Below are 14,087 nucleotides of genomic sequence, written 5' to 3'. Positions count from 1 at the left end.
AAGGCAAACAAGAAAAAAACCCCGCTGCAGTCTAAGGTGGATAGACAGATTATGTAGAGAAAAACGGAGAAAGAACAAATCTAGGAGGTACTTAGGAGCTGATGAAATGCACATTAATGCACAGAATGCCGTGAGGATGAGTGCGTACCCGTGGTGGCCAGACGGCAGGAAAATGGAACTCGGGTCCAACACGCTTTTGCCGTTTCCGTGAAGGGTGTGCCGCCCATGTCCAGTGAACGAACGACAGTGTTTATAAAATTCTTCTATAAACCAAACTGAGAGCTAACTGTCCATGAAAAAGGTAAGCGGCAGTTGCTTTAGTAAGTCGCATGTAAACTAAATGTTAGGTTTCCGTGATAGCAAGGAGGAAAGGGCCAGCCGCCCCCCGAAATATCTGATTCCCAGTGTCATCCGTGTACTGGCCTGGACACGGGGATTGGCAGTTACTTTATACCGTTTAGGCCACAACTAATGCAAGATGGTCAAAGAAGTGGTTTCCTAAGAGAACGACTGATACGACTGTGGGTAGAGACGTTATTCAGAACGTCGCCTGTTTTGTTATCTAGTCGGGGTGACTGTCGACTTCTAGACTTGAACTTCTAAAGAAAGCTGCTATGATCTGAAGAGACTGGCCCGCGAACTCTTTGTATGGAACACTTGGCCCGTGCGCCTCCAGTGAACGTCACTCATTAGCATTCTTCTTGGCTAGGTTTCCCTATCTCGGTGTTCATTTTATACTTTAATTTGGTTACTCGGCCTTTGTTGAATCGTCCCATTGAAGGGAGAACAAAGGCGGTTTAGGGGATACGGGAGAGGAAGGCACCATATTTTATCTTTGAAAAAAGCCCGACAGAGCCAGAACGCTCTGATGCCCTCTGATTTCCTGCAGGACATTTGGAGCCACAAATCAGCTGGACGATAAAGATCCTCCCTGTGCTTAACTGCAGACACCTTCAGAAGAGAAACAGCGTGTCAGTCATAGAAAAAGCGCTTTGCCAGCTACTCGGGGTCTGGCGGATTCTCTCACCAGAGGAGTGTCTGCGCCCTGGGAAAGAGGGGTGTTGCCTTTTCTGTCTCTTAAATACCACCTCCTCCAGGTCAATCACTAGCTGGGACAGATTTTTTTTTTTTTTTCCCTGACTACTTTTTTCATAGAGCATCGACACTCAGGTCAGTGATAGCGCTGGCATCCGTGAAAATGGTCCAGGAGTTTGCTGGCACCTGGGAGCCTTCTCATGCTCCCAAGGGAGATTATGCTCCGTGTTTGGCCGTGAATTTTCTCAGTCCCTGTAGTTCCTCAAATACCTGCTGCTCTGTGACTTCCTACTCCGTCAAAAGTCAAAACCCACCCTCTTCTTGTGGCGTGGGTCCCCTCAGGTTTATCCCAATTAAACCATCATCTCTTCCAATGCACCCCTCCCGCCTCCCGCCCAGTACAGGTTTTTCCTTTCCCTGTTTTGTTCGATTTCATCAAGGAAAGTGCATTAATCTCTGTGCCCTGTGGACGTCTGCGACATCTGCAGTTACTCCTTTTCCTTTGGTGTAACTTTATGGAGAATGCCTCTGCCCAGCTTTCTAACTTGGCTTTGGAAGACAGGTGTTTTATTTTCTAATCCACATTTCTTTTTGCCGTTTCTTGAACCTCCTTTGGTTGGTGGACGGACAGCTGTCCAGGAGCAACCGGGACCACCAGTCCATGTCACACAGGCCACTGAACAGGCAGGAGATGGGAGCGACTCTGGGTCTCTGGTGACCTGGACTGGATTCAACTCACTGACCTCGAGGTGAAAGGCTCTGTATTCCATTACTAATCCCTTGAGCTATCCAGCCCCCTGAAAATGATTCTTTGGTTTTATTATTGCAGAGGCCATTTATAAAATCATGAACTGGATTTAGGAAAGCAACCATGAAATAGCAAGGGACACCAAACTGATTGAAATTCCTTCAATGTTGTGGGAGGCGAGCCTCTCCACAGCAGGACTGGGGGAAAGTTACACACAGGCTCCTCCGCTCTCGTTTCAGGAGCGTGACCGGATCACTTGGATGTGGCCACGCCAGACCCACTGACCATGCCTCAAGGGACTAAATCCTCAATAAAGAAAATGGAAAAGCAAACTATGAAATAGCCAATAATCTTTATTTTGCACTTCCTCACCCCCCCCGTCCCTCTCCAAAAAGCACTAATGGGTAGATTTGTGCATGTGAAAATATTGTATAAAGTATTTAGGATGATCTCAAATGAATAAAACAAAAAACACGGATCTCAACATAGATGCTTTGTTTCTTTTTTGTAGGGATAGAAAAATTTTGGCTTCTAGAACAAGGAGGGCAATGAAATACTGCACTCTTAAAAGGTTGACTCCATTTCCACTGATTTGCAATTTAACATTCATGGCAGAAAACCTCATTTCTCTAACCACATAATATGTTTTAAAATATGATTAACTCATACACTAATATCAATTTACTTGGCATTAAAAAAATCACAATTTCTATTAATATATTTGTATTAGGTTCAAAGCCCATATCCTAGCATTCAAGATATCCATTACACTGGCCCAAATTGGGATTACTTCAAAATCAAGTAGAAGTCCATATTTATTCCAAAGTTGCTAAAATATGCTAATAAAATTAAATTTGATGTTTTACATTAAAAATAAAATATTTGGTTTATCTCTCAGACATCTATAACATATAATAAATAGTGGGCAGTATAGTAATATAATAAAGTTTTGTGATACCCTGAAATTTGATGAGTTTTCTTCTAAAAAATTTCATAATATACTTCATTTCAGCCTTAAACCACAATATCAATGAACAGATTTGCAGAAATAAAACAATATAAACACAAAATGCTACAGTATATTTCTTTTTTTTCTTTTTTTTTACTTTCGGGGAATCCACATGTCCTTTGAAACAAAAGAAAAGTCACAGAAATTTACAGAAGCAAAAGAGCTAACAAAACAATTTCAAATCATAAACCACAGATTTAAATTGCCTTGTTTTCCTTCCAACTGCTAGGGTCCTTGTCCCCGGGCTTTGGGCCCCGTGCGGGCTCAGCTCTAGGCAGGCAACTTGGAACTACGTGGGGCTCTTTTCTTTCCAGCCTCCTCTGCTTATGTACAGCGGTAATTATAGACATGGCTGAAATCACAGACATGGATTTCAGAGAAAGCCAGAATTAAACACGATAAAAAATTTTTAAAAAATAACTACTTCATAAATATTTATTATTTACATTAGGGGAGATCTTCTGGTCTGAAGAGTGTTTATATAGGTGATGAAATGTATCAGCAGTGGGAAGAACTCCAGCAGTTTCGAGAAGGGCAAAGTTAGGAGGCAGCAGAGAGAGAAAATAAACGAGAGTCAACAAAAGTAATCCACACACAAGAAGACAGGACATGATAGAAACCTTTTTCTTAAAAAATATAAGGTATTTCACAAAAAAGCCTGAACATTTTACATGTTAGTACTAAAAACAGGGAGGGAGGGGAAGCTTCATATATTTTTCATCACAAAAATATTCACGGAGACTCCGCCGGGAGCTTTCTCTTGTGGGAGGATGAGAATCTTATTCTAGAGGGAGGCGGGGGAGCTGTATGCGGACTAGCGAGGTCCCCCTTGGTCACAGTCGAGGCAGTCCACGCGGCATCTCGTCACCCAATCTCACGGGAGGGCCCTGGAGAGAACAACGCGGATCCGGAGGGAAGACTGCGGTCTTTTTATTAGTAATACTTGCACTGGTACTGGGAGGCGGAGGGGCCGCCCCGACGCCACCCCGACGCGCGTCTCCACGGGGACCACGCGTGCCTCCGCCGGGACCACGCGCGCCTCCACCGGGACCACGCGCGCCCGGGACTCGGGAGGAAAGTCCGCGAGGATGGTGCCTGTCCTCGGTCTCCCGACCCATCGCACCTTCACACCGGCAGGGACCTGGCGGGAGGCGGCCGGAGGCGGGCCCGCCGCCTCCCCTCCCCCGGGGGGCGTCAGTGCGCCCGGTGCTTCCGCTTTTTGTGCTTTTTGTCCTTCTTCTTGTTGGCGCACTTGGGGCAGAACCACTGCATCTCTTCGGGGGGCGCGGCCATGATCCCGACGCAGGGCCTGCGTGGCGACCAAGGGAAAGAGTTCAGACAAATATGCTTGGTTTTTACACATATCCTTTTTCTGTTTTTAAACTTTTATGTCACTAAATATTTTCTCAAGTCTATGGCGTATTTGCCGGAAATCCACGTCCACCAGCTCTGACGGATGCCGACCTCTCGCTGGGCAGGCAGGTGCGTGACCACCTCCCACGGGCCTGGGCCCCGGGCCCCACAGGACAAACTACCTGGCTCATTCGTCCCTTCAGCCGGAAAGAGCGAAATTCTTCTGAGTCACGGCTTGGTTTTTATCTCAGAGATACCATATACGGGTGGCTAAACGGATTTCTATCTTTTTATATCTGATATTTTAAAGATAAAACGGGAAGATTCTTTGCCTGTATCGTGATGGTGTGTCTTAGGTTTGGGGAGGTGCGAAAACCAGGCAAGCTGTGCCTTCACTTCTGCAGCCTGTGACATGTCCACAGGGCCACTGTCAGCCACTGCAGCTGTGACGGAAAATCACTGGCGAGACAGGAAAGGGGGCCCCTGTGCCTCCTTTATCTTTTTTAAACAAGAAGGATACAGAAGCTAAGCACAATGTTTGGAATTTAGGCTGAATAACAGTAGTCCAAAGATGCTCAATCTTTGCATTACCATTATGCGCACGTCCCTGGCGCAGGGATTCTGCTTGGCACTGTTCTTAGGGCGGCACCCGGGCTGGGAGGAAACCCGGGGTGGGGGTCCGGAGCCCGCCCCTCCAGGGCCTGAGCGGGACTCACCAGTGGTACCAGTCGTCACAGTCGTCACAGCCGATCATGGGGCTCCCGTCATCTGGCTTGTTGCACCCGGGGCAGATCCAGATCTGGTTCCCCCACTCATCTCGAATCTGGGTTGGAAGCGGGGAGGGAGCAAACACAGAGACGGGATGAGGAGGAAGAACCCCACAGAGGGCAGGACAAGAGTGATCATGTTACGCTGTGAAGCCAATAATCCCATGGATTAAATTTAGAGAAAAAACCCAACAAACAAGAGTCAACAATTTATGAAAGTTGGAATCTTGGTTATCACTCTCCTGGGATCACATGAAAAAGAAAATGCCTGCTAAGTGTCCAGTGATAAGACAATTCTAATGAATATTTTAAACTCTCTCCTGTAAATCAGAGAACAAAGCATCTTATAATCACTTCTGGGAGCAGTCTGATCTATCACCACCTTTATCTAAAAAATACTGTAAACATGTAAGTTCTGAATGACCAGTCTTTGTTTCTTTGAATGAATATTACCTAATTTTACTGCTTTAGAAACTTTCTAAATGGGGGTGGGGGGTAGGTAATTGGTTTATTTATCTATACGGAGGCCCTGAGGACTGGGCCCAGGACCTCGTGCATGCTGGCACACCCTCTACCACTGAGCTCTCCCCTCCCCCAACCAGCGTCCTTGCGGCAGGGATGATGGTATTTCTGAAAGCCACGGAGCTCACTAACGTCGCATTCACAGGCCTGGAATTAATAAATATGGCCAATGCGCAGGTATCACCTTATTACTTATTAGCCAAGCCCTTCTCCTGAACTAGCTGATAAGATCAAGGATATAAAAGAGTTGTTACTTAGTAACTTTCCATTCCCTTTATAACATTTTCAGTAAAGTACAATCAACGAAAGGGCAAGCAAAAAAGGGAGGCGGGAGGCCGAGGGGCAGCACGTTTTCCCGTTGTTTTGCCACAGATGCGGGGCGCTCTGGGGTCAGCTCCCCTGAACTCAGCAGTTCCAAATAAGGAGGCTCCCTAATTGAACTGCTTCTTCAAACTGCATGTCAACGAGATCGATTTGAAAGAAACAACTCTATGACGGGTGTTGCAACCCAGCAATGACGAAAAGTTGATTTTCTGAGGTTTGCGCAGTAACTCAGCACCTCGTCTCATCTGGTGGTTCCTCCGGTACTTTTCTGCTGCCTTGCAGGGCCGTGTCGGGCCAGGCGGGGGAGAACTGACTCTCCCTGGGTCTGGGGGGCTCGGGGGCACAGGTGTTACATCCCCCTGATGTGTTGTTTTAAGGCTGACGTTCTTGACACAGACTCTGCAGAGGCAGAGGATGCTGGTGTGAAAGCTTCCTCAGCAAACCCCTGGGCAGCTGCATCCCTGACTCAGTCCTCCCCAGTCTCGAGGGGAGAGACCACCAGTGAGCCTGGGCCACCGGTCTGGGGTGCGGGCCGGTCCGGCACTCGGGCCCCTGAGGCCGCCGGGCACGGCCAGCCCCGCGGCCGGCTGCCCTTTCTCAAAATTAGGAGGCCGTGACCCTGCCACGTGAGAAATCTGCCACAGCCCCTGTAATAACCAACACCCGGACCTTCACGGTTTACTCGGTTCTTTCAAATATCTGCGTTGGCTTCATCACCCTAAAACAAGGCTTGGCGAGGGTACAGATGGTGCAGCTGGAGCTAAGGGAACGTCAGTGACAGTTCCAATGTCACTCAATTAAGTAGTGACAAAACTGGCCTTTTTACTCTCTAGCCTGTGCGCTTCCCCCAAATCACACATTTTGTCTTCTGTCTGCAAAGTGTCCATGTAGTCTGCAAATCTGATGCATCTCCAGGGAGTGAACTCAACACTCCACTGCAGAGTCAGAAAATTTAGGGCTAGAACACACCACAGCGACCATCTGAAAACATGGAGGTTGGGGGGCTTGTGTCAAATCTTCCCTGACCAACCCACCTTGGGGTGAAGTGGCCTTAATAAATGCCTGGAGCAACTGGGCCCTTGAATGGGCCGATTTGATGATCAAGATTTTTGTACCACATCTTCTGTTTTGTCTTGAATTGCCAATTTAGTATTTTCCTGTTGTTTTTTCATGTCTTTATATCCTGTGAATACTTTTGAGATTTTCTCATCCTTTGCTATCATTTTAGTGCCTCAAATATTTAACGATCTGTTGAAACTTCCGCCCAGGGCGCTTTTATAGAGCTGTTGTCTTTGCACGGCTTCTAAGAGCGACAGCAGGAGTCCGAGCCCGCCGCCCCCCGGGCACATCTGCTGGGAGGGCTCCCAGCCGCCACTGGGCTGACGGGTCTCGGCCCGCGTATTCCGCGGCCTCGGCAGTGTCAGTCCACCAAGGACCTTCACGTGCCTGGAATCTTTTTGTTGTGACTTTGCGTGTCACTCCACGGAGCCTGAAGAGCGTATTTGCGTAGCTGCTTCGTTACTCGACTGGATTCAGCATCTGAATAAGACCTGATGCTGTTAAGTGTGGAGAAAACACGTGAGAACGGCCCCATGGTGACGGCGCGAGCTCATTCCGCAAGGCGAGCGTTCCCACCTGCGGGCAGGTTTGGGCTCGGGAAGGTCTGCAGTCTGCAAGTTCATTTGCGTTTACTGTGCGGGCCTTGGTTTACTCAGGACCTCAGCCGAAGAGACGCTGTAATTAGTGCTGTTACTACGAAAAAAGCAGCTGGTGCCTCAGACGTGCGCACATCACATAAATTATACTCTTAAGTGAATACTTTAATTGCTTGATCAAGAAATTCAACGTGGGATTTAAATATCACTATTCATCTCTTATTTATACACTGATAGTGTTGTATTTATGTATATAGTCAGAGTGCAAAACAATGCAAAATAAAGAAAATGCTTTGACATTATTTATGGAGACTAAATATGCAAACACTGTAACACAATGGTTTTCCGCCGAAAGCTTGAAAATGCAATGAAAATACCTTTCCAGCCATAAAGAATAGCCTCTGAAATTCAATAACGATACATGCGACACTGCTTTTTAATTGAAAACATTTTCATGATAAAAGAGTGAGCTCTTAAGTGACTTTTTCTTAAGTACCCCCAAAATAAAAAGCAGCGCACCACGTAAGTGCTGACGGTCTCCGTTACCACGCTCCGGACAGGCGCTTTGGAACTTGCAGCTCCGGAGATGGCAGGAGATGGAGCCGGCATCAGAGCAGGGGGCGCGGTGGCCTGTGCCAGGAGTGGCAGAGGCACCGGGGCAGGGGTGACGTGCATGGGAATGGGGGCTGGGGCTGGTGCAGGCGGTGGCGTCTTGGGTCTGTTCAGAGAGGGCGCGGGCTTAGCCTCGGGGGCTGGAACAACTTTGCTGATGACACTGTCAACAAAAGAGAGAAAAGGAAAAGTCAGCTGAGTCAGGCCAAATATCTCAAAATATTACCACAAAAATCACTCTGTTCTTCTAGCAGCAGAATCCTTTATTGGAAAGTCCAGGGATGGGACAGATCTCAGGGGTCAAGGCCCTTCACCAACCTGCTTCTCAACTTACTCAGTCGCGGCCGGGAGATACGTTAGGCAGTAGGACTGAGGCGCCCCGGGAGGGAGGCAGCAGCTCCAGCTCCTTTCCCGGTGACACCACCAGCTCCTAATTAGAGCCGTGTGCTGGGCTGTCTCTTCTGTCTTAATCTCAGAGCTCAGGCTCTGAGCGGGTGGAGAAAGCACCAGGCTCAGAGTCAGGGTGCCCGAGTCCCAGCCCTGAGTCTTCCCCAGGCTGGCTATGTGACCCTGGGTAAGTCAGTGACAGGTACTAGTTAACTGAGCGCCTCCAGAAGGCAGATAGCATGCTGGGAGCCTTACTCACATCACCTCGTCCAGTCCTCACAACTCCAGAGGAGCTACCGTGACCCCGTTCTATAGACACCAAAACAGGATTAGAGAGAGAGGGGAATTTAGGTAACTGGGTGGCAGGCTTTGAACCGAGGTCTATTTGATTCTAAAATTCTACTTTTTCTTCTTCTTCTTTTTTTTTACAAAGTTCCTTTATTTGGGGGGAAAAAGTACCATTCCAAGTAGAGAAAAAAACAGCACAACAGCTTACGTAGCAAAGATTCGCAGGCATCAGCTCTTGGCCATGTCTGTTTCTGGTCTGCCTCCCTCCTCCATGAGGTTTACAGAACTGATGAAAGATACTAACTCACAGACTTCAGAAGCCCAGCAAATCCCAGGCAAGATAAATAAAAAGAAACCCACACCTGCACACATCAGAGTCAAACTATGAAACAGCACAAAGAGAGAGAAGTCTAAAAGGAGCCCAAGGGGGAACGAGAACAAGTAATTTCAAAGAAGAAACAGGTGACAGTGGATTTCTCAACAGCAATGATAAAATCTAGAAGACAGTGGAATAACATCTTCAATATGCTAAAGACAAGTTTTGTCTTTGAAAACATCTTTCGAGAATAAGGATAACAGGATGACACCTGCACCCCAATGTTCATAGCAGCACTATTTGCAACAGCCAAGACATGGAAACAGCCTAAATGTCCATCAACGGATGACTGGATAAAGAAGAGGTGGTGTATTTATACAATGGAATACTACTCAGCCATAAAAACCGACAACATAACGCCATTTGCAGCAACACGGATGCTCCTGGAGAATGTCATTCTAAGTGAAGTGAGCCAGAAAGAGAAAGAAAAATACCACATGAGATCACTCATGTGTGGAATTTAAAAAACAGAAACAAAACCAAAAACAAACAAAGCATAAATACAAAACAGAAACAGACTCATAGACATAGAATACAAACTTGTGGTTGCCAAGGGGGCGGGGGTGGGAAGGGATAGACAGGATTTCAAAATGTAGAATAGATAAACAAGATTATACCGTATAGCACAGGGAAATATATACAAGATCTTGTGGTAGCTCACAGAGAAAAAAATGTGACAATGAATATATGTATGTTCACGTATAACTGAAAAATTGTGCTCTACACTGGAATTTGACACAACATTGTATAATATGATTATAAATAAATAAAAAAAATAATAAAGTCAAGGGAGAAAAAAAGGATAAGGATAACATTTTTAGGCAAACAAAATCTGACAATGTGCCACCCGTGGACCCTCACTAAGAGAAGTTCTAAGGTAGCAAATCTCCAAATCTTTTGGTCTTAGGATCCCTTCACAATCTTACATTTAAATCTTATAATTACTGAGAAACCGAAAGAACTTTAATGTGCATCTGTCAATATTTACCATATTAAAACCTGAAAGAGAAATTTTAAAATAATTATTGAATTCAATTCAAAGTAGCAATTACAAACCCATTATGTGTTAACAGATAACTTTTCTTTAAATGAAAAGTAAATATATTTTCCAAAACAAAACAGTTTTGTGAGAAGATTGGCAGTTTTGTATTTCTGCAAAGCTCCTTGATGTATGCATATGTAACTGGAGAAGGGAGGGGTGTTTTAATGGCTTTTTCAGATAATTGTGTAAATTCTTCTTTACTACTACACCAAAATGCAACAAGTGGTAGTTTTGTACCAGTTAGCTGCAATATGCAATCTGAAGCCGTATCAGTAAGCTTTTCGTATTCTGTTTCATTAAAATCCATTGATCTGTGTGAACAGACATTTTACCTATGCATGAGTTTATAACATCATGCATTGGCCACTGAGAATACTGGTTCACTGAATTATGCAGCTGTTTTAAATATTTACACATTATACAATATTTCAGAAAATCACACTTGGCGTTACCATCCATTTCATCAAAAATGTCTTAAATTATTGAGGAGCTGTCAACTTGTAATGGTATGTTTTCCAAAGTTCTAATTTTTACTTAAAAGGTTGAATTTTGATCATTTATAAAAAATGCTCTCAGGTATTTTCTTTGAAATTAATAGCCTTGGGTCTTTTCAAAACAATGCAACACCCATGGCTGCTCTGTACCCTAACTGTGTGCACACCCGTCTGTATCACCCACATTAGGGGGAACCCTCCTTAGGAGTAAGGTGGGCAGTGCCTTACTTGTCTTTGAATTATTTGCAGTATTAAACACAGTGCCTTAATATGTGTTTATCAACTTTAGTAAGCTTCATGCCTAATTCACAGTAAGAATGCTCTTCTAATTATTTTAGTTTTGAATACGTTTTTGCTGCTTAAAATATTTTAAAATAGGCCAATTCCTCTAGTCTTTCCTTCCTGCCGACCTTCCTTCCACACTATCTACTGAGTTCCAGGACCACTGAGATTTCTGCCCGTCACCATGGATTCTAATTCCTCATCTGTCTACCCATTCTTGGGCCAAGCATGATCATGGCAGCAATGCGAGGTACAAGCACACCGTGAAGGTTCCGTTCTGTTATCTGGAGATGCTTTCAAATTGCTTTAAGCTACTGAAGTTTGAATATGTGTTAAGCATCATGAATGCTGTTTGCCTTGCCTGACTCTTTCCCAATCCCCTTTCATTTTCTTTCTATTTTTCTTAGATTTCTGCCTTACCGACAAGGCCTGCGAACGGTACCATGAGAATGGTTTAGCATTAGCAGTGCAGCCAACAGATGTACACACGTGGTTGATCAATTCACGGGGCAGTGCCTGAAACCTGAGAAATACCTACTTGTATATACCTTCTTATTTTTCAATTTAGAGAAACGGCATTTTGATGAAAATAAGTCATAAGAAAGATAATCCGTCCAAAATGCCCAATGTTCCCCTCCAGTCCCAGTAAATTATCCTTTTAGATTTGGTATGCAGTGATTTTATGTGTGTGTGTGTGTGTGTGTGTGTGTGTGTGTGTGTGTGTGTGTGTGTGTATATATGTGTGTGTTTTTTCCTCAAATTTTCTGAGAATCAAAAGGAAAAAACACTGAAGTGGGTACTCAGTGTTGAGGAGACAAAACATGTCCTAACTTTCTGCTTCTAAGAGGAGAGACTGGTATCATATAGGCTCTAAAGTGACTCGTTTTTCCCAACAATTGTGAGTTTCACGAGAATATTCACTAGAGTTTGAAAGTTACTCTTGATTCTAAGCTGCTCAGTTACTTTTGTGGTAACTGGAGGCACAGTCTTAAGAACAATTCTTTTATTAGCTCCTCAATTTTGAATATTATGGAGAAAAGATATAAACAGTATAAAGTGATACAATTTCTCATCACTTGTGAGATTAAACCATCGTCACTTAATCTGACTGGATCACCGTAAAAACAGCTTTGGATCCCTGTTGGCCTTCATCACCGATCGTTACTGCCTCCTACTTCTAGACAGCACTTTGCTTCTGTTTCCCTCCCTGAAATACCGCTCGTCCCCTCCTCTTTAATTGCAGAGTCAGTTCTCTTCCAGCGCTCCGCTGAATAAGCAGTGTCTCCCACAGTAACCAACACCGCCCACAGCTGGGTCCCACAATGGCTCCCGGCTGCTAACATTACATCTTTTGGAGGATTTGATCAGGGGGCTCTACCTGCTACAAACACTGGCATTATTCATAAAAACGTGCAGAAGGAGGGATTTTCGGCAGGATTTCTTTACCTGTTTCCCCACCACAAAATGGTGAAATAAATAGAGTGGGTCATGAGCTGCCTGGCCTGAAATGCAAACTCACAGCTTGACAAGTCAACAAAGGGCCAGTCCCCACCCCGCCAGCCCCACGGAGCCTCGGAGGTTACAGGCAAATATGACTTGGATGCGTCTGCAAAGGGAGTTTAATGAGCCTCATTATTCAGCTCTTGTGTGCAAACACGATGAAGCCGGCATCTAAATTATCAAAGTCTGAATAACTGGCCACTAAACTGCACACAGTTCCCAAGTTCCCTCACAATGGCTCCCTCGTTCACCTTTAAAAGCCAACAGCCAGTTTTAAACGGTGACAACACGATGTCACAGGTAAAAACTACTGCCATCACCTCCTTGAATTTTACATAAACTTCTGAGCAGAAAAGTTCTTCAGTGTTTGGGAGAAAAACTACCTTGATTAAAAAAAAAAGTTCCTTAAGCCACAACTCACTTTTCTTCTTCAGATTTTAAAACTTCAATGAATCTCAGAAACACCATGCACCATTTGAGATGCTATGAGAAACAGATTCCCATGTACTTTAAACTAACCCCTCCTTACAGCCACTAAAAATAGACCGCTGCGATTTCACGATACTATTACCATAAACCCGCAGAGTTGTGTCAGTGGTTATACAAAGCATCAGGTTTGCTTTCTTGCTCCTATTTTAAAAGTCCCGGACACACTAAGCCAAGTGCGGCGGCCAGCTCCCAGCGGCCCCTCCTCCCCGTGCGGCCTCCCCGCCAACTGAGCGGGCTCTGCCTCGTTCGGCTAACAGGATGCTGTGAAAACACTTGTGTCCCAACTAGGCCATAAGGGACACACACAGCAGCTTCCACCTTGATCTCTTTTGGGTCAGCTGCTCTGGGGAAGCCAGATGCTAAGCCATGAGGATGCTGAAGGTGCCTTACGAGGAGGCCAGCAATTGGGGCCTCCTCCCCAAAGCCACGTGTGAGCTCGCGGGCGTCCTCCAGCCCTGGGGAGCCTTCCAGTGACCGGAGCCCTGGCAGCAGCTGGACAGGGACTGGAGTCAGAACCACACAAATTCCCGCCCCGACAGGAAACTAGGACGTAATATGTGTTTATCGCTTTAGCTGCTATGCTTTGGGATCATTTGCTATGTGGAAAGAGAAAATTAATACATCAAATGTTTACTCGATCTCATTTAGGTACATAAATGAATATTCCGAATTTAGGAGAAATTCTGTTTTAGAGCATCTGTACTTAAAATGCCGAACTGGAACACAGTCGTTCCCTTATTTCACATGTGATCAAAGGAACAAATGCCCAGAGACAATTAGGAGAACCAGTTTCATGTGGGCTCTTCAGATCAGTCACTGTCCTTACTCTTCGTGATCTCTCAGCTCACGTTTAGCGTTCCCGTAATTAGAACGCAGCTGTAAACGGATTTAACGTCTCAAGCTCCTGGTGTGCCTCTCGAATATTTACGTCATCTCATAAAACGCGTACTTTACCTTGTCACAGCCCAAGTACGTATCAAGCAGCAAACATTTTACCTTTTAATTCAGACAAGACCTATCTGAAAAATGAAACAGACTGCATGAAGTAATTAGAGGAAAACATAGCCACTGTAGAACGTGCGTTTCCAAAGGATATACCCAAATGATTAGACGTCTCCTGTCAAATGTTCAACATCTATAAAGTATCCTAAAGGGGCATGAGTACTTAGACAAATAATAAATAATGCATATTTCCCCATATTTG

At 45.1% G+C, this 14,087-nt stretch overlaps 1 protein-coding gene across 4 annotated transcripts in view; it reads right to left on the bottom strand.

The window, feature by feature from the left end:
• Window positions 1–2,118: 2,118 nt before the first annotated feature.
• TAF3 (TATA-box binding protein associated factor 3) overlaps window positions 2,119–14,087 on the bottom strand; it is a 126,443-nt gene continuing 114,474 nt past the window's right edge. For all 4 annotated transcript variants that reach the window (XM_032473802.1, XM_032473803.1, XM_032473804.1 and 1 more), the window contains 3 exons: window positions 7,933–8,188; window positions 4,862–4,968; window positions 2,119–4,101 (listed from right to left, as the gene is read on the bottom strand). In XM_032473802.1, coding sequence (XP_032329693.1) covers window positions 3,987–4,101; window positions 4,862–4,968; window positions 7,933–8,188 — 478 coding nt within the window. In that variant the 3' untranslated portion in view covers window positions 2,119–3,986. The remainder of the gene's footprint in view (window positions 4,102–4,861; window positions 4,969–7,932; window positions 8,189–14,087) is intronic.

This window comes from Camelus ferus, chromosome 35 (genome assembly GCF_009834535.1).
Source record: "Camelus ferus isolate YT-003-E chromosome 35, BCGSAC_Cfer_1.0, whole genome shotgun sequence".
NCBI classification, from domain to species: domain Eukaryota; kingdom Metazoa; phylum Chordata; class Mammalia; order Artiodactyla; family Camelidae; genus Camelus; species Camelus ferus.
Note: the sequence above shows the minus strand (reverse complement) of the source record. Positions and strands in the feature narration are given on the sequence as shown.